At 51.1% G+C, this 18,068-nt stretch overlaps 1 protein-coding gene across 1 annotated transcript in view; it reads left to right on the top strand.

Annotated features, from left to right (window-relative positions):
- Positions 1–18,068, top strand: part of LOC148453950 (protein sel-1 homolog 3-like) — a 304,083-nt gene that overhangs the window by 71,677 nt on the left and 214,338 nt on the right. Inside the window, exons 14-15 of the mRNA XM_088461460.1 lie at positions 4,072–4,134; positions 10,648–10,821. Coding sequence (XP_088317586.1) covers positions 4,072–4,134; positions 10,648–10,821 — 237 coding nt within the window. The remainder of the gene's footprint in view (positions 1–4,071; positions 4,135–10,647; positions 10,822–18,068) is intronic.

The following is an 18,068-nucleotide window of genomic DNA, read 5'->3' as shown; positions in this document are numbered from 1 at the left end:
TGCATCTATATCTAGTGCTACCTGTACCTACATCGATATCTGGGACTACCTGTACCTGCATCTATATCTAGTGCTACCTGTACCTACATCTATATCTGGGACTACCTCTACCTGCATCTATATCTAGTGCTACCTGTACCTACATCTATATCTAGTGCTACCTGTACCTGCATCTATATCTAGGCTACCTGTACCTGCATCTATATCCAGGGCTACCTGTACCTGCATCTATATCTAGTGCTACCTGTACCTGCATCTATATCTAGGGCTACCTGTACCTGCATCTATATCTAGTGCTACCTCTACCTACATCTATATCTAGTGCTACCTGTACCTACATCTATATCTAGTGCTACCTGTACCTGCATCTATATATAGGACTACCTGTACCTGCATCTATATCTAGTACTACCTGTACCTGCATCTATATCTAGTGCTACCTGTACCTACATCTATATCTAGTGCTACCTGTACCTACATCTATATCTAGGGCTACCTGTACCTGCATCTATATCTAGTGCTACCTGTACCTGCATCTATATCTAGTGCTACCTGTACCTGCATCTATATCTAGTGCTACCTGTACCTGCATCTATATCTAGGGCTACCTGTACCTACATCTATATCCAGGGCTACCTGTACCTGCATATATATCTTGGGCTACCTGTACCTGCATCTATATCCAGGGCTACCTGTACCTACATCTATATCTAGTGCTACCTGTACCTCATCTATATCTAGGGCTACCTGTACCTATATCTATAGCTAGTGCTACCTGTACCTACATCTATATCTAGGGCTACCTGTACCTGCATCTATATCCAGGGCTACCTGTACCTGCATCTATATGTAGGCTAACTGTACCTGCATCTATATCTACGGCTACCTGTACCTGCATCTATATTAGGGGTGTGCACCGGCCACTTTTCGTGTTTTGTGTTTTGGTTTTGGATCTGGATCTTTCTTCGGGTTATGGATCTGGATTGGTTTTGCCAAAACCACTCTTCCGTGTTTTGGGTTCTGGGTTTTGTGTTTTGGATCTGTATTTTTTTGAAAAAAAGCATAAAAACAGCTAAAATCACAGAATTTTTAGGTTTTTCTGCTCCTATGCTATTATTAACCTCAATAACCTTAATTTCCACTCATTTCCAGTCTATTCTGAACACCTCACATCTCACAATAGTGTTTTTATGTCCAAAAGGTTGCACCGAGGTAGCTGGATGACTATGCTAAGCGACACGAGTGGGCGGCACAAACACGTGACCCATCTAGGCGTGAAACTGCAGTGGCAGACAGGATGGCAGTTTGAAAAACTAGGCCCCAAACTGTACATAATGCAAAGAAAAAAAAGAGGTGCAAGATGGAATTGTCCTTGGGCCCTCCCACCCACCCTTATGTTGTATAAACAGGACATGCACACTTTAACAAACCAATCATTTCAGTGCCAGGGTCTGCCACACAACTGTGGCTGAAATGATTGGTTCGTTTGGGCCCCCACAAAACAAGCTGGCAATTAATCTGTCCCTGCACAAACTGGCTCTACGGAGGCAAGATGTCATCCTCATCCTCCTCATCCACCGATTCCTCATCCTCTTCAGTGTGTACATCCTCATCCTCACAGAGTATTAATTAGTCCCCACTGGAATCCACAACCACAGGTCCCTCTGTACGTTCTGGAGGCTGGTCTCCCTGGAAGAGTTGATAATTCATTTTATGAACATCATCTTCTCCACATTTTGTGGAAGCAACCTCCTATGCCTTTCGCTGACAAGGTTCCCGGCTGCACTAAACACTCTTTCGGAGTACACACTGGAGGGGGGGCAACTCAGGTAAAATAGAGCAAGTTTGTACAGGGACCTCCAAATTGCTTCTTTTTCCTGCCAGTACAGGTACGGACTGTCTGACATGCCTACTTGGATGCTGTCACCGATGTAAACCTTTAACAGACAGACGCACGCTTGTCGCTGCTGCTTTGAGGATGCAAGTGCGGCTACAGCCCACACAATTCACAAAGACAGAAAAAAAAAGAAGAATATTTTTATTGTTTGTGGAGCGCACTTTGAGGGTTACACCACCCTTTAACAGACAGACGCACGCTTGTCGCTGCTGCTTTGAGGACAGTATCATATGCAGTGACAGTAGACTTGTCAGAAATTGTTGGCACGTCCTTCAGTCCGGACCAGATGTCCAAACCAGCCCTTGACTTATGACACAGGCGCACGCTTGGCGCTGCTACTATGTTGATGCACGTGCGGCTACATCGCACACAAGTCACAAACACATTAAAAAAATAGTTTTTTATTTTTTGGAGCACTTTGAGGGTTACACCACCCTTTAACAGACAGACGCACGCTTGTCGCTGCTGCTTTGAGGATGCAGGTGGAATCTAGACGGGATTTGGAATCGGGGACACACTACCTCCATCAATTGTCTAAATCCCACTGCACTAATGGCGGATACCGGACGCACATCTAACACCAACATAGCAGTCAAGGCCTCAGTTATACGTTTTGCTTCAGGATGACTGCTGTCGTACTTCATTCTCATCGCTAGGGACTGTTGGAGGGTCAATTGTTTAGTAAAAGTAGTGATGTTCCTACTTCCTCTCTGGGATGATGAACAACTCCCAGCAGCAGCAACAGCACTAGGAGGAAGTGGTTCTTGATCTTTCCCTATTTTATTTTTATCGGAGAAAGTTTGGTCCTCCATTTATGTTATATTGATATATACGTGCGGCTAAAGCGCACACAAACACAGAAAATATTTTTTTATTTTTGCTGGAGAGTAGTGCACTTTGTGGGTTACAACACCCTTTAAGAAATGAGCCAGCCGGCTCTTTACTTATGGGACACAGGCGCACGCTTCGCGCTGCTCCTTTGTTGATGCACGTGCAGCCACAGCCCACACAAGTCACAAACACAGAAAATATTATTTTTTTTGGTTTGGACTGGAGGGTACTTTGGGGGTTACAGCACCCTTTAACGGTCAAGCCAGCCGGCCTTTTACTTATGACACAGGCGCACGCTTGGCACTACTTTGTTGATGCACGTGCGGCTACTGCGCACACAATTCACAAACACAGAAAATATATATTTTTTTGGTTTGGACTGGAGTGTACTTTGGGGGTTACAGCACCCTTTAACGGTCAAGCCAGCCGGCCCTTTACTTATGACACAGGCGCACGCTTGGCACTACTTTGTTGATGCACGTGCGGCTACTGCGCACACAATTCACAAACTCAGAAAATATATATTTTTTTGGTTTGGACTGGAGTGTACTTTGGGGGTTACAGCACCCTTTAACGATCAAGCCAGCCGGCCCTTTAATTATGACACAGGCGCACACTTGGCACTACTTTGTTGATGCATGTGCGGCTACTGCGCACACAATTCACAAACACAGAAAATATATTATTTTTTTAGCACTTGGGGGGAGCACCCCTGATGGACAGAGCACCCCCTGGACAACACTACAGCACCCCTTTAGGACTGGGACACTGCACAGGACTTTGGAGTGGTCACAGCCCCTATGGAGAACTGACTGCACAACACAGTCCAGCCAGCCCCTATGGACTTTGAAGTAGTGGACACAGCCCCTATTAACAACAGCAGCACAGCACAACACAGCCAGCCCCTATGGACTTTGAAGTAGTGGACAACAGCAGCACTACACTACACTACACTACACACCCAGCCAGCCCTAACTCCCACCCTCCCTCTTCACTGTCCACAGCCGAGTGAGAAAATGGAGCCGAAGCGGGTACCTTATATAGGATCCAAAACCCGCGAGACTCGGAAGGCGGGATGATGACGTTTTGCCTCGATTTCAGATCCGAGTCAGGCGGGAAAAGTCGAGCCTGACTCGGATCGGACTCGGTCACCCCTAATCTATATCTAGGCTACCTGTACCTACATCTATATCTAGTGTTACCTGTACCTGCATCTATATCTAGGCTACCTGTACCTACATCTATATCTAGTGCTATCTGTATCAGGAACTACTGTACTTGTTTCTACTTCTAAATCTGGGACGATTGCACCTTCCTTATCTCTCTCTGGTGCTTTCTTTCAGGGGCAAGGAGTTAAACAGAACATCCCAAAGGCATTGGAGTACCTGCGGAAGGCGGCTGATATGGTAAGATGTATATCACCCCTCAGTCCTGAAGGCTCTCTGTATACATTCTGTGCTGCAAAATATTACAGAGCAGTGGCGTAACTGGGCTATTTGAGCCCATGGCAAATGTAAAAATGGAGCCACCCAGCCACCCTATGTGCATGGGACGAAGGTGCGTGCGGCAAAAAATGGTCGTGGTCACTTACAAATGGGGCGTCTCAACATGACACACCCCTTTATTGTCACTCTGAACAGTCTTTTCCATATGCACCTTAACCCCAGTAGTGCCCCTTATACAATACTCCCAGTATGCAATGGCCCCAGTAGTGGTTCCCCTTATGCAGTCCCCATTAGTTCCCCTTAGACAGTGCCCCCAGTAGTACTCCCCCATGCAGTGCCCCCAGTAGTGGTACCCCCTATGCAGTGCCCTTTATATAGTGCCCCCAGTAGTAGTCCCCCTCTATGCAGTGTCCCCAGTAGTGGTACCTCCTTTGCAGTGCCCTTTATATAGTGCCCCCAGTTGTAGTCCCCCCTATGCAGTGCCCCAGTAGTGATCCCCCCTCTCCAGTGCCCCTTATGCAGTGCCCCCTGTAGTGGTCCAGGTCCTCCCAATGTAGTGCCCCCTGTAGTACTCCTCCCCCATGCAGTGCCCCCAGTAGTAGTCCCCCCCAGTAGTGCCCAGAGTAAAGGTCCCCCCTCCAGATGCAGTGCCCCTAGTAGTACCCCCCAGTAGTGCCCCTAGAAAAAAGGTCCCCCTCCAGATGCAGTGCCCCCAGTAGTATTACCCCCCAGTAGTGCCCCTAGTAAAGGTCCCCCTCCAGATGCAGTGCCCCCAGTAGTTGTCACCCCCAGTAGTGCACCCAGTAGTAGTCCCCCTCTATGCAGTGTCCCCAGTAGTGGTACCTCCTATGCAGTGCCCTTTATATAGTGCCCCCAGTTGTAGTCCCCCCTATGCAGTGCCCCAGTAGTGATCCCCCCTCTCCAGTGCCCCTTATACAGTGCCCCCTGCAGTGGTCCAGGTCCTCCCAATGTAGTGCCCCCTGTAGTACTACTCCCCCATGCAGTGCCCCCAGTAGTAGTCCCTCCCAGTAGTGCCCACAGTAAAGGTCCCCCCTCCAGATGCAGTACCCCCCAGTAGTGCCCCTAGAAAAAAGGTCCCCCCTCCAGATGCATTGCCCCCAGTAGTAGTACCCCCCAGTAGTGCCCCTAGTAAAGGTCCCCCTCCAGATGCAGTGCCCCCAGTAGTTGTCCCCCCCAGTAGTGCCCCCAGTAGAGGCCCCCCTCCAGATGAAGTGCCCCCAGTAGTAGTTCCCCCCCAGTAGTGCCCCCAGTAAAGGTCCCCCCTCCAGATGCAGTGCCCCCAGTAGTAGTCCCCCCCCGCCGGCAGTGCCCCCAGTAAAGGTCCCCCCTCCAGATGCAGTGCCCCACAGTAGAAGTCCCCCCCTCCAATTAGTGCAGACAAATACAAGTAAGAAATAAAACAAGAGATATGGTAAGAACTTACCTTTGTTATCTCTGTTTCTACGAAGTCCATAGGGTCCACAGGGTGACCTTGGGGTATAGCTGGATCCTGGATCCTCGGGCACCACGGAGTTAAAGCTTTTAGCTGCTCCCAGGATGCACTTGGGTCCATCCTCCTCTATACCCCGCCCCCGAGCCACAGGCACCTTAGTTGGTAAGCAGCCAAGGCTGGAGGAGGAGACGAAACAGAGAGAAGGAAGACTGGAACACACAAGAACTATGGGAGATGGAAACCGGTGACCAGTCACAAAGCCCATATGAAGCCAGGTGCGTCAGGGCAGGTGCCCTGTGGACCCTATGGACTTCGTAGAAACAGAGATAACAAAGGTAAGTTCTTACCATATCTCTTGTTTTCTACTTCAGGGTCCATAGGGGTCCTTAGGGTGACCTTGGGGATGTCCCAAAGCAGTCCAACTAAGGGCGGGGACGCTCCTGTGCTGATAGGAGAACCCGGCACCCAAAGGATGCATCCTGAGAGGCAAAGGTGTCAAACGCATAGAACCTCAAAAAGGTCTGAATGGAAGACCAGGTGGCCGCCTTACACAGCTGAACAGCAGAGGCGCCACGGCTAGCAGCCCAAGAAGGGACCACAGACCAAGTGGAATGAGCCTTAACAGAGGCTGGAACAGGTAAACCCTCCTGCATATAAGCCTCAATAATAACAGAACGAAGCCAACAGGCTAGAGTCTGTTTGTTGGCAGGCCAACCCCTTTTGTGAAAACCAAAGAGGATAAACAAAGAATCCAACTTCCTCACAGAACTAGTCCGGTCCACATAAACCTGGAGTGCACGGACAACGTCTAAGGAAGCCTCCCCAGCCGAAAGATTAGGCGACTGAAAGGCTGGTACAACAATTTCCTGATTAATGTGGAACCTGGAAACCACCTTAGGCAGGAAATCAGGACGAGTACGAAGCACCGCTCTGTCCTGATGAAAAACCAGAAAAGGGGGACGACAGGAAAGCGCCCCCAAATCCGAAACCCTCCTGGCAGAAGCAATTGCCAAGAGGAAAACCGTCTTAAAAGTTAGCCACTTGAGCTCCACTGACTCCAAGGGCTCAAAAGGAGGACCCTGTAAGGCCCGAAGAACCACCGCCAAATCCCACGGGGCCACAGGTGGCACAAAAGGGAGGCTGGATTCTTAAAACACCCTGGAAAAAGGTGTGTACGTCCGGCATAGCAGTAATCCTGCGCTGGAACCACACCGACAGAGGAGACACATGCACCTTCAGTGAGAAAAGACGTAATCCTAAGTCCAAACCCGACTGAAGGAAAGCCAGAATACGCGAAACCCGGAACACCTGGGGATCATATTTTCTGGCCTCGCACCACTGAAAGTAAGTGTGCCACACTCTGTGGTAGATCCTCGCGGAAGCAGGCTTGCGCGCCCTCAGCATGGTGGTAATAACGGAGCTAGAAAAGCCCCGAGACCTCAGGACGGCTGTCTCAAGAGCCACGCCGTCAAAGATAGTCGACCCAGATCCGGGTGAAGACAGGGCCCCTGAGACAACAGGTCCCACCGTTGAGGTAGGAGGTACGGAGCGTCGATGGACAGGCTCCGCAGATCGGAGTACCACGGCCTTCTGGGCCACCAGGATCAGTGTGCCTCCGTCCTGCTTGAACTTGCGCAGGACCCGAGGCAGCAGAGATATCGGAGGGAACAAGTAAGCCAGGTGAAACAGACATTTCACCGACAGCGCGTCTATCAGACTTGCGCCTGCGTCCCTTGTCCTTGACCCGTACATGGGCAGCTTGTGATTGTGATGGGACGCCATCAGGTCCAGCTCTGGCAGCCCCCACTTGTCCACGAGTAGTTGGAATACCTCTGGATGAAGCGACCATTCCCCGGGATGCACGTCGTACCGGCTGAGGAAGTCTGCCTCCCAATTGAGGACTCCCAGGATGAAGACTGCCGAGAGAGCTGGAAGATAGCGCTCTGCCCAAGCCAGGACGCGGGACACCTCCGACATCACAGCTCGACTGCGAGTCCCTCCCTGGTGATTGATGTACGCCACCGTGGTGGCGTTGTCTGACTGCACCTGAAAGGCCCTTCCGGGAAGAGCGGTGCCGGACGACTGCAGGGCTCTGTACACTGCCCGACACTCTGCCACTGCTCAGACAACTGTGAATCCGCAGCTGTAAGGAGGAGACCTTCTCTGGAGTCAGAAAAATCCGTTGCTGACGAAAGTCCAGCAGAGCCCCCAAATGAACCATCCGCTGTGATGGGATGAGGGAGGACTTCTTCCAGTTGATCAACCACCCGTGCGCCTGTAGACAAGCGACCGTCAGGTGGAGATGCTGGATCAGTACCTCCGGGGAGCTTGCCAGCAAGAGGAGGTCGTCTAGATACGGTAGCAACCGTATCCCCTGGCTCTGAAGGTGAGCCGCCATGACCGCCATCACCTTGGTAAATACCCTTGGTGCCGTGGAGAGGCCAAAGGGTAGAGCCCTGAATTGGTAGTGGTTGTGGAGAATAGCAAACCACAGAAACCGTTGGTGCGATGTTGCTATAGGCACATGGAAGTAGGCGTCCTGGATATCCAGGGAGACCATATAATCCCCCGGTTCCATCGCCAGAATGATGGAACGCAAAGTTTCCATCCTGAATTTGGGAACCCTGAGAAACCTGTTCAGGGACTTCAAATTGAGGATGGGGCGATGAGAGCCATTGGGTTTCTGCACCAGAAACAGCGTAGAGTAATACCCCATCCCACGTTGTGGTACGGGTATAACGACCCCTGCCGTCAGCAAGGCCTCTATGGCTTCCTGAACCTGCAAGGCCTTGGTTTTTTCCTGAGAAGGACTCGTGCAAAAAAAAATGTCGAGGTGGCCTGTGCCAAAAAGACAGGGCGTACCCCTGGGAGACCACTTCTCGCACACAGGCATCCGTGGTGGTATTGTGCCAGCACTGGGCAAATTGGGCCCCAGAGGGAGGCCCATCCCATCATGCAGAAGGCTTATCTTCTTGCTTGGAAGAAGAGCGCCTAGCACTCCAGGCTTGCTTCTTTGGCTTTGAGGCGGTCTTGGTTGCGGACTGCCTCGGGAAGGACTGACCCTTTGCCTTGCCCTGAACCTGAAAGGCCGAGCTCCGGACCTAAGCAGGTGTTGTAGCTGAAGGGAGGAAGGCTGACTTGGATTTTGCCAGGGTATCTACTATTTTGTCCAGGTCCGGACCAAATAGTAACTCTCCATTAAAAGGTAAGGCCTCCAAGCCTTTCTTTGAATCAGCGTCTGCTCTCCAAGACCTCAACCACAAGGATCTGCGAGCAGCCACTGCTGCCGCCGAAACCCTAGAGGTCAGCAGGCTAGCATCCAAAGATGCTTCTCCAATGTAGGAAGCGGCATCTCTCTGTCCTAACAACGCCCTCTGGACATCCGAAGCTTCATCCGTAAACATATCCTCCAAGGCGTTGGCCCAACCCTCAATGGCCTTGGCCAGGAGATGGCCATGGACGGCCGGGCTACAGCCCTTGAGAGAGAGTAAATAGACAGAACAGCGCCTGCAGGAGAACAATACCGGAGCCACGGAGTGCTCAATCTCCTCCTCAGACATGACAGACTATATAATTAAAGATGCAATTATGACATAGGAAGAAAACGTGCGCACTCACCAGTGTGCTGGACAACAGCCAACAATATGGCCCTGTGTAGCACACAACTGTATGTGACGGACCTCACAAATACGTGATCTATATAAGTGAGGTCAGTAGAAACACCCTTCCCCCGCACACCTGTAGGGCTTGTAGGAGAAGGAATGGGATAGGTATAGGCTGACAGTAAGTAGAAATTAGCACAGACAGGCAGCACTAGCAAAAGTCACATACCATGCAGGAAGATATACTCACTGCACCTTTCCACTACAATCAACCTGCCCAGATTCAGTGTCTGGGAGGGCTATAGTGCTGTGTACACTGTCCTTTTGCAGGGGAGAGGTACACAGGCGGTCCGGTCCGTGTGCTCCCTGAGAGTATCTGCGCTGCCACTGGAGAAAATGGCTGCTGGAGACCTCAGAGGAGGAGTGGCCGAGTATCTGCAGCTCGCGACGCCAGACTACGTGCTGAAAGGCGCGCTGAGCTGAGGGGAGGAGCCGCTAGACAGGGAAGGCTTCCTCCCCTGGCTAGCATATTAACCCCCGGGTTGCCGGCATCCCGTTTGCAGCGTTATTCACCCTGGTGGTCTAGTGGTCTGGCGGGGTATACCTCCAATGGAGGGGGAGCCCGCCGCCACCGCTAGCGCCCCCGGTCTGTCCCCTAGACCGGGGGCATGGGACTGCATTTAAAAGAAACCGCGCACCGCCGCTAATCAGCGGTGCGCGGCTTACCTTGATCTCCCCGGCATCTCCGGCAGCAGTCCCGGGGGAAACCAGAGTCCGGCTAGTACAAACCCTGGCTTCCCTCGCCGCGATCCCCAGTTCAGTACTGGCGTCGCGGCGCCAGCAGGGAGAAGGAGCGGCAGCGTGGGCGTCTGTACAGACAGCCCATCGCTGCCGCTCTGGAGAAAAAAAACTGTAGTAAAAAAAAATAAAAAATAAATTTAACTAAGTTAAAAAATAAAAACCTTCAGGGGGCTGCTCCTGCAGCCCCCCCCGCAGAGTGACCCGACTCCGGCCGGGCACCAGCTTAAACAGATGAGGTGCCTGTGGCTCGGGGACGGGGTATAGAGGAGGATGGATCCAAGTGCATCCTGGGAGCAGCTAAAAGCTTTAACTCCGTGGTGCCCGAGGATCCAGGATCCAGCTATACCCCAAGGTCACCCTGTGGACCACTATGGACCCTGAAGTAGAAAATGACACTTACCTGAATACACGCTCCGGCCATTGCTCCCGCTACTCAAGTATCCACATGTGGCTACTGAATAATATCCTACTGCGCCTACTGATGTCTATAATGTCAGCAGTTGAATTAGACCCAACAAAATGGCTTAGGACAGGTGTCCCAGTTCCTAGATGTCAGTTCTTGTGCATAGTACAATAAGTCAGTCATATATATATTTACCTTCAAGCCCTTACCTCCAGGACTTTGTGCCAGCACTGAACAGCCTGGGCTGGTATTATGAACAGTTTGAGAAGGACTACAGCAAAGCTGCTGACTTCTGGGAGAGAGCCGACCAGCTTGGAAATTCTGAGGCTCCGTTCAACCTAGGAATCCTGCACTACTATGGGCTGTACCCAGGGAGAGCGCAGAATCATGTGAGTACCTCTCACTTTCCCTACTATGGGCTGTACCCGGGGAGAGTGCAGAATCATTTGAGTACCTCTCACTATCACTACTATGGGCTGTACCCAGGGAGAGCGCAGAATCATGTGAGTACCTCTCACTATCACTACTATGGACTGTACCCGAGGAGAGTGCAGAATCATGTGAGTACCTCTCACTATCACTACTATGGGCTGTACCCAGGGAGAGCGCAGAATCATGTGAGTACCTCTCACTATCACTACTATGGGCTGTACCCGGGGAGAGCACAGAACCATGTGAGCACCTCTCACTATCACTACTATGGACTGTACCCGAGAGTGCAGAATCATGTGAGTACCTCTCACTATCACTACTATGGGCTGTACCCAGGGAGAGCGCAGAATCATGTGAGTACCTCTCACTATCACTACTATGGGCTGTACCTGGGGAGAGCACAGAACCATGTGAGCACCTCTCACTATCACTACTATGGGCTGCACCCGTGGAGAGAGCAGAACCATGTGAGTACCTCTCACTATCACTACTATGGGCTGTACCCGGGGAGAGCACAGAACCATGTGAGTACCTCCCACTATCTTACAGAATCATGTGAGCACCTCTCACTATCACTACTATGGGGTGTACCCGGGGAGAGCGCAGAATCATGTGAGTACCTCCCACTATCACTACTATGGGCTGTACCCGGGGAGAGAGCAGAATCATGTGAGCACCTCTCACGGTTAATACTATGGGCTATACCAGCGGAGAGCACAAGATCATGTGATTACCTCTCACTATCACTACTATGGGCTGTACCCGGGGCGACCACATAATCATGTGAGCACCTCTCACTATCACTACTATGGGCTGTGCCCTGGGAGAGTGCAGAATCATGTGAGTACCTCTCACTATCACTACTATGGGCTATACCCAGGGAGACCGCAGAATCATGTGAGTACCTCTCACTATCACTACAATGGGCTGTACCCGGGGAGAGCGCAGAATCATGTGAGTACCTCTCACTATCACTACTATGGGCTGTACCCAGGGAGACCACAGAATCATGTGATTACCTCTCACTATCACTACTATGGGCTGCACCCAGGGCGACCACATAATCATGTGAGCACCTCTCACTGTCACTACTATGGGCTGTACCCAGGGAGAGAGCAAAATCGTGTGATTACCTCTAACTATCACTACTATGGGCTGTACTCGGGGAGAGCACAGAATCATGTGAGCACGGCTCACTATCACTACTATGGGCTGTACCCGGGGAGAGCGCAGAGTCATGTGAGCTTCTCTCACTATCACTACTATGGGCTATTCCCAGGGAGAATATATAATCATGTGAGTACCTCTCACTATCACTACTATGGGCTGTACCCGGGGAGAGCGCAGAATCATGAGAGCACCTCTCACTATCACTAGTATGGGCTGTACCCGGGGAGAGAGCACAGATTCATGTGAGCGCCTCTCACTATCACTACTATCGGCTGTACCCGGGGAAAGAGCAGAATCATGTGAGCACCACTCACGGTCAATACTATGGGCTGTACCCAGGGAGAGAGCACAGAACTATGTGAGCACCTCTCACTATCACTACTATGGGCTGTACCCGGGGAAAGAGCAGAATCATGTGAGCACCACTCACGGTCAATACTATGGGCTGTACCCGGGGAGAGAGCACATGTGAGCACCTCTCACTATCACTACTATGGGCTGTACCCGGGGAGAGAGCAGAATCATGTGAGCACCTCTCACGGTCAATACTATGGGCTATACCAGGGGAGAGCACAAGATCATGCGATTACCTCTCACTATCACTACTATGGGCTGTAACCGGGGAGAGAGCGCAGAATCATATGAGCATCTCTCACTATCACTACTATGGGCTATACCCGGGGAGAGTGCAGAACCATGTGAGTACCTCTCAATATCACTACTATGGGCTGTACCCGGGGAGAGCACAGAATCATGTGAGTACCTCTCACTATCACTACTATGGGCTATAACCGGGGAGAGCACAGAATCATGGGAGTACCTCTCACTATCACTACTATGGGCTATAACCGGGGAGAGAGCAGAACCATGTGAGCACCTCTCACGGTCAATACTATGGGCTGTACCCGGGGAGAGAGCACAGAACCATGTGAGCACCTCTCACTATCACTACTAGGGGCTGTACCCGGGGAGAGAGCAGAATCATGTGAGCACCTCTCACTGTCAATACTATGGGCTATACCAGCGGAGAGCACAAGATCATGTGATTACCTCTCACTATCACTACTATGGGCTGTACCCGGGGCGACCACATAATCATGTGAGCACCTCTCACTGTCACTACTATGGGCTGTACCCAGGGAGAGAGCAAAATTGTGTGATTACCACTCACTATCACTACTATGGGCTGTACTCGGGGAGAGCACAGAATCATGTGAGCACCGCTCACTATCACTATGGGCTGTCCTCGGGGAGAGAGCACAGAACCATGTGAGTACCTCTCACTATCACTACTATGGTCTGTACCCGGGGAGAGGGCAGAGTCATGAGAGCACCTCTCACTATCACTTCTATGGGCTGTACCCGGGGAGAGCGCAGAATCATGTGACTACCTCTGACTATCACTACTATGGGCTGTACCCGGGGATGAATCTAAGTTTTCCTTCTAAATTACTGTTACTTTAAAACATTGGGCAGTCTCATACGGAGCTCACCCATGCCTACAGTACGAAGACTATTACATTTACCCAGATGTCTTTCTACAGAGTAAGAGAGCTATAGTCACATATGCATGCGCACATCAGGTTGGAGGTCGGACCTCCCTGCAGACTCTGGGTCCTAGTGCCCAGCATGTATGCACAGTGAGGAATGCAGGAACGCGCTGCTCTCTAACAGTACTCTTGGATCTGGGAACGAAGTCTCCATGAAGACAGAGCTTCCTATCCTCCCGCATTTGAGTCCGAGGGCCAAGGGGGCGGGGCCTGAGCCTCACAGTGTCAAGACTGTGAGTGTTAGAGCTCACTGCAGCTCCTCCCACATCTATTCATGTCAGTGCCATGGGGAGGAAATGGGGTGCGAGGGAGATCTATTACTGTGTGTGTCTGTGTGAATCTATTAATGTGGTGTGTGTGTGTGTGTGTGTGTGAGAGAGAGAGACTGTGTGTGTGTGAATCTATTCATGTGATGTGTGTTTGTGAGACTGTGTGTGTGTATCTATTAATGTGTGATGTGTGTGTGACTGTGTGTGGGAATCTATTCATGTCAATATGTGTTTGAGAATCTATTCATGTGGTGTGTGTGACTATGTGTATCTATTAATGTGTGATGTGTGTATGTGACTAAGGGCTCTATTTACTACAATCCGCATATTGAATGCAGATTGTAGTGTGATATTAACGACTGAATTCGCATTGCGAATTCAGGCAATATCACAGGGATTTACTACAAATCCCTTGCAGGGACAAAGCTTGCGATAAAGCTCTGTCCCTGCGAATCCCATCCGCACAATACTCACTGTATTTTTGGAAAAAATACTGTGACAAAGTGCCCGCTCCCCGGACCCCCCGCCACCCCCCCTCCCTTAATTACACTTACCTGCATGTCCGTGCCAACGGTGATGTTATCCATTCCTCCGGTCAGGTGATCTCCCATACTGCACTGGGACCTGATAACCTGATGACCGGGCAGCAGTGCACTATGGGAGACCAGCTGACCAAAGGGGAGTCATCACCGGAGACCCGATCAACGGTTCCTGGAGTCAGGTAAGTCATTTTTTTTTTTTACTTTTTTTTTCTTTTTTTACAGTGATCAGCGTGTGGTGTGTGTAGCAGTGATCAGCGTGTGGTGTGTGTAGCAGTGATCAGCGTGTGGTGTGTGTAGCAGTGTATCAGCGTGTGGTGTGTGTAGCAGTGATCAGCGTATGGTGTGTGTAGCAGTGATCAGTGTGTGGTGTGTGTAGCAGTGATCAGCGTGTGGTGTGTGTAGCAGTGATCAGCGTGTGGTCTGTGTAGCAGAGATCAGCGTGTGGTGTGTGTAGCAGTGATCAGCGTATGGTGTGTGTAGCAGTGATCAGCGTGTGGTGTGTGTAGCAGTGTATCAGCGTGTGGTGTGTGTAGCAGTGATCAGCGTATGGTGTGTGTAGCAGTGATCAGCGTGTGGTGTGTGTAGCAGTGTATCAGCGTGTGGTGTGTGTAGCAGTGATCAGCGTATGGTGTGTGTAGCAGTGATCAGTGTGTGGTGTGTGTAGCAGTGATCAGCGTGTGGTGTGTGTAGCAGTGATCAGCGTGTGGTCTGTGTAGCAGAGATCAGCGTGTGGTGTGTGTAGCAGTGATCAGCGTGTGGTGTGTGTAGCAGTGTATCAGCGTGTGGTGTGTGTAGCAGTGATCAGCGTATGGTGTGTGTAGCAGTGATCAGCGTGTGGTGTGTGTAGCAGTGTATCAGCGTGTGGTGTGTGTAGCAGTGATCAGCGTATGGTGTGTGTAGCAGTGATCAGCGTGTGGTCTGTGTAGCAGTGATCAGTGTGGTGTGTGTAGCAGAGATCAGTGTGGTGTGTGTAGCAGTGATCAGCGTGTGGTGTGTGTAGCAGAGATCAGTGTGGTGTGTGTAGTAGTGATCAGCGTGTGGTGTGTGTAGCAGTGATCAGCGTGTGGTCTGTGTAGCAGTGATCAGCGTGTGGTCTGTGTAGCAGTGATCAGCGTGTGGTGTGTGTAGCAGTGATCAGCGTGTGGTGTGTGTAGCAGTGATCAGCGTATGGTGTGTGTAGCAGTGATCAGCGTGTGGTGTGTGTAGCAGTGATCAGCGTGTGGTCTGTGTAGCAGAGATCAGCGTGTGGTGTGTGTAGCAGTGATCAGCGTGTGGTGTGTGTAGCAGTGTATCAGCGTGTGGTGTGTGTAGCAGTGATCAGCGTATGGTGTGTGTAGCAGTGATCAGCGTGTGGTGTGTGTAGCAGTGTATCAGCGTGTGGTGTGTGTAGCAGTGATCAGCGTATGGTGTGTGTAGCAGTGATCAGCGTGTGGTCTGTGTAGCAGTGATCAGTGTGGTGTGTGTAGCAGAGATCAGTGTGGTGTGTGTAGCAGTGATCAGCGTGTGGTGTGTGTAGCAGAGATCAGTGTGGTGTGTGTAGTAGTGATCAGCGTGTGGTGTGTGTAGCAGTGATCAGCGTGTGGTCTGTGTAGCAGTGATCAGCGTGTGGTCTGTGTAGCAGTGATCAGCGTGTGGTGTGTGTAGCAGTGATCAGCGTGTGGTGTGTGTAGCAGTGATCAGCGTATGGTGTGTGTAGCAGAGATCAGCGTGTGGTCTGTAGCAGTGATCAGCGTGTGGTGTGTGTAGCAGAGATCAGTGTGTGGTGTGTGTAGCAGTGATCAGCGTATGGTGTGTGTAGCAGAGATCAGCGTGTGGTCTGTAGCAGTGATCAGCGTGTGGTGTGTAGCAGTGATCAGCGTGTGGTGTGTGTAGCAGAGATCAGTGTGTGGTGTGTGTAGCAGTGATCAGCGTGTGGTCTGTAGCAGTGATCAGCGTGTGGTGTGTGTAGAAGTGATCAGCGTGTGGTGTGTGTAGCAGTGATCAGAGTGTGGTGTGTGTAGCAGAGATCAGCGTGTGGTCTGTAGCAGTGATCAGCGTGTGGTCTGTGTAGCAGTGATCAGTGTGGTGTGTGTAGCAGAGATCAGTGTGGTGTGTGTAGCAGTGATCAGCGTGTGGTGTGTGTAGCAGAGATCAGTGTGGTGTGTGTAGTAGTGATCAGCGTGTGGTGTGTGTAGCAGTGATCAGCGTGTGGTCTGTGTAGCAGTGATCAGCGTGTGGTGTGTGTAGCAGTGATCAGCGTATGGTGTGTGTAGCAGAGATCAGCGTGTGGTCTGTAGCAGTGATCAGCGTGTGGTGTGTGTAGCAGAGATCAGTGTGGTGTGTGTAGCAGTGATCAGCGTGTGGTGTGTGTAGCAGAGATCAGTGTGTGGTGTGTGTAGCAGTGATCAGCGTGTGGTCTGTAGCAGTGATCAGCGTGTGGTGTGTGTAGCAGTGATCAGCGTGTGGTCTGTGTAGCAGTGATCAGCATGTGGTGTGTGTAGCAGAGATCAGCGTGTGGTGTGTGTAGCAGTGTATCAGCGTGTGGTGTGTGTAGCAGTGATCAGCGTGTGGTATGTAGCAGTGATCAGCGTGTGGTCTGTGTAGCAGTGATCAGCGTGTGGTGTGTGTAGCAGAGATCAGCGTGTGGTGTGTGTAGCAGAGATCAGCGTATGGTGTGTGTAGCAGAGATCAGCGTGTGGTCTGTAGCAGTGATCAGCGTGTGGTGTGTGTAGCAGAGATCAGTGTGGTGTGTGTAGCAGTGATCAGCGTGTGGTGTGTGTAGCAGAGATCAGTGTGTGGTGTGTGTAGCAGTGATCAGCGTGTGGTCTGTAGCAGTGATCAGCGTGTGGTGTGTGTAGAAGTGATCAGCGTGTGGTGTGTGTAGCAGTGATCAGAGTGTGGTGTGTGTAGCAGAGATCAGCGTGTGGTCTGTAGCAGTGATCAGCGTGTGGTCTGTGTAGCAGTGATCAGTGTGGTGTGTGTGTACCAGAGATCAGTGTGGTGTGTGTAGCAGTGATCAGCGTGTGGTGTGTGTAGCAGAGATCAGTGTGGTGTGTGTAGTAGTGATCAGCGTGTGGTGTGTGTAGCAGTGATCAGCGTGTGGTCTGTGTAGCAGTGATCAGCGTGTGGTGTGTGTAGCAGTGATCAGCGTATGGTGTGTGTAGCAGAGATCAGCGTGTGGTCTGTAGCAGTGATCAGCGTGTGGTGTGTGTAGCAGAGATCAGTGTGGTGTGTGTAGCAGTGATCAGCGTGTGGTGTGTGTAGCAGAGATCAGTGTGTGGTGTGTGTAGCAGTGATCAGCGTGTGGTCTGTAGCAGTGATCAGCGTGTGGTGTGTGTAGCAGTGATCAGCGTGTGGTCTGTGTAGCAGTGATCAGCATGTGGTGTGTGTAGCAGAGATCAGCGTGTGGTGTGTGTAGCAGTGTATCAGCGTGTGGTGTGTGTAGCAGTGATCAGCGTGTGGTATGTAGCAGTGATCAGCGTGTGGTCTGTGTAGCAGTGATCAGCGTGTGGTGTGTGTAGCAGAGATCAGCGTGTGGTGTGTGTAGCAGAGATCAGCGTGTGGTGTGTGTAGCAGTGTATCAGCGTGTGGTGTGTGTAGCAGTGATCAGCGTATGGTGTGTGTAGCAGTGATCAGCGTGTGGTCTGTAGCAGTGATCAGCGTGTGGTCTGTGTAGCAGTGATCAGTGTGGTGT

The sequence above is a fragment of the Taudactylus pleione genome, unplaced genomic scaffold (genome assembly GCF_031769625.1).
Source record: "Taudactylus pleione unplaced genomic scaffold, aTauple2 ptg001056l, whole genome shotgun sequence".
Lineage (NCBI taxonomy): Eukaryota > Metazoa > Chordata > Amphibia > Anura > Myobatrachidae > Taudactylus > Taudactylus pleione.
The sequence above is the reverse complement of the archived record's forward strand: the minus strand, read 5'-3'. Positions and strand labels throughout refer to the sequence as shown.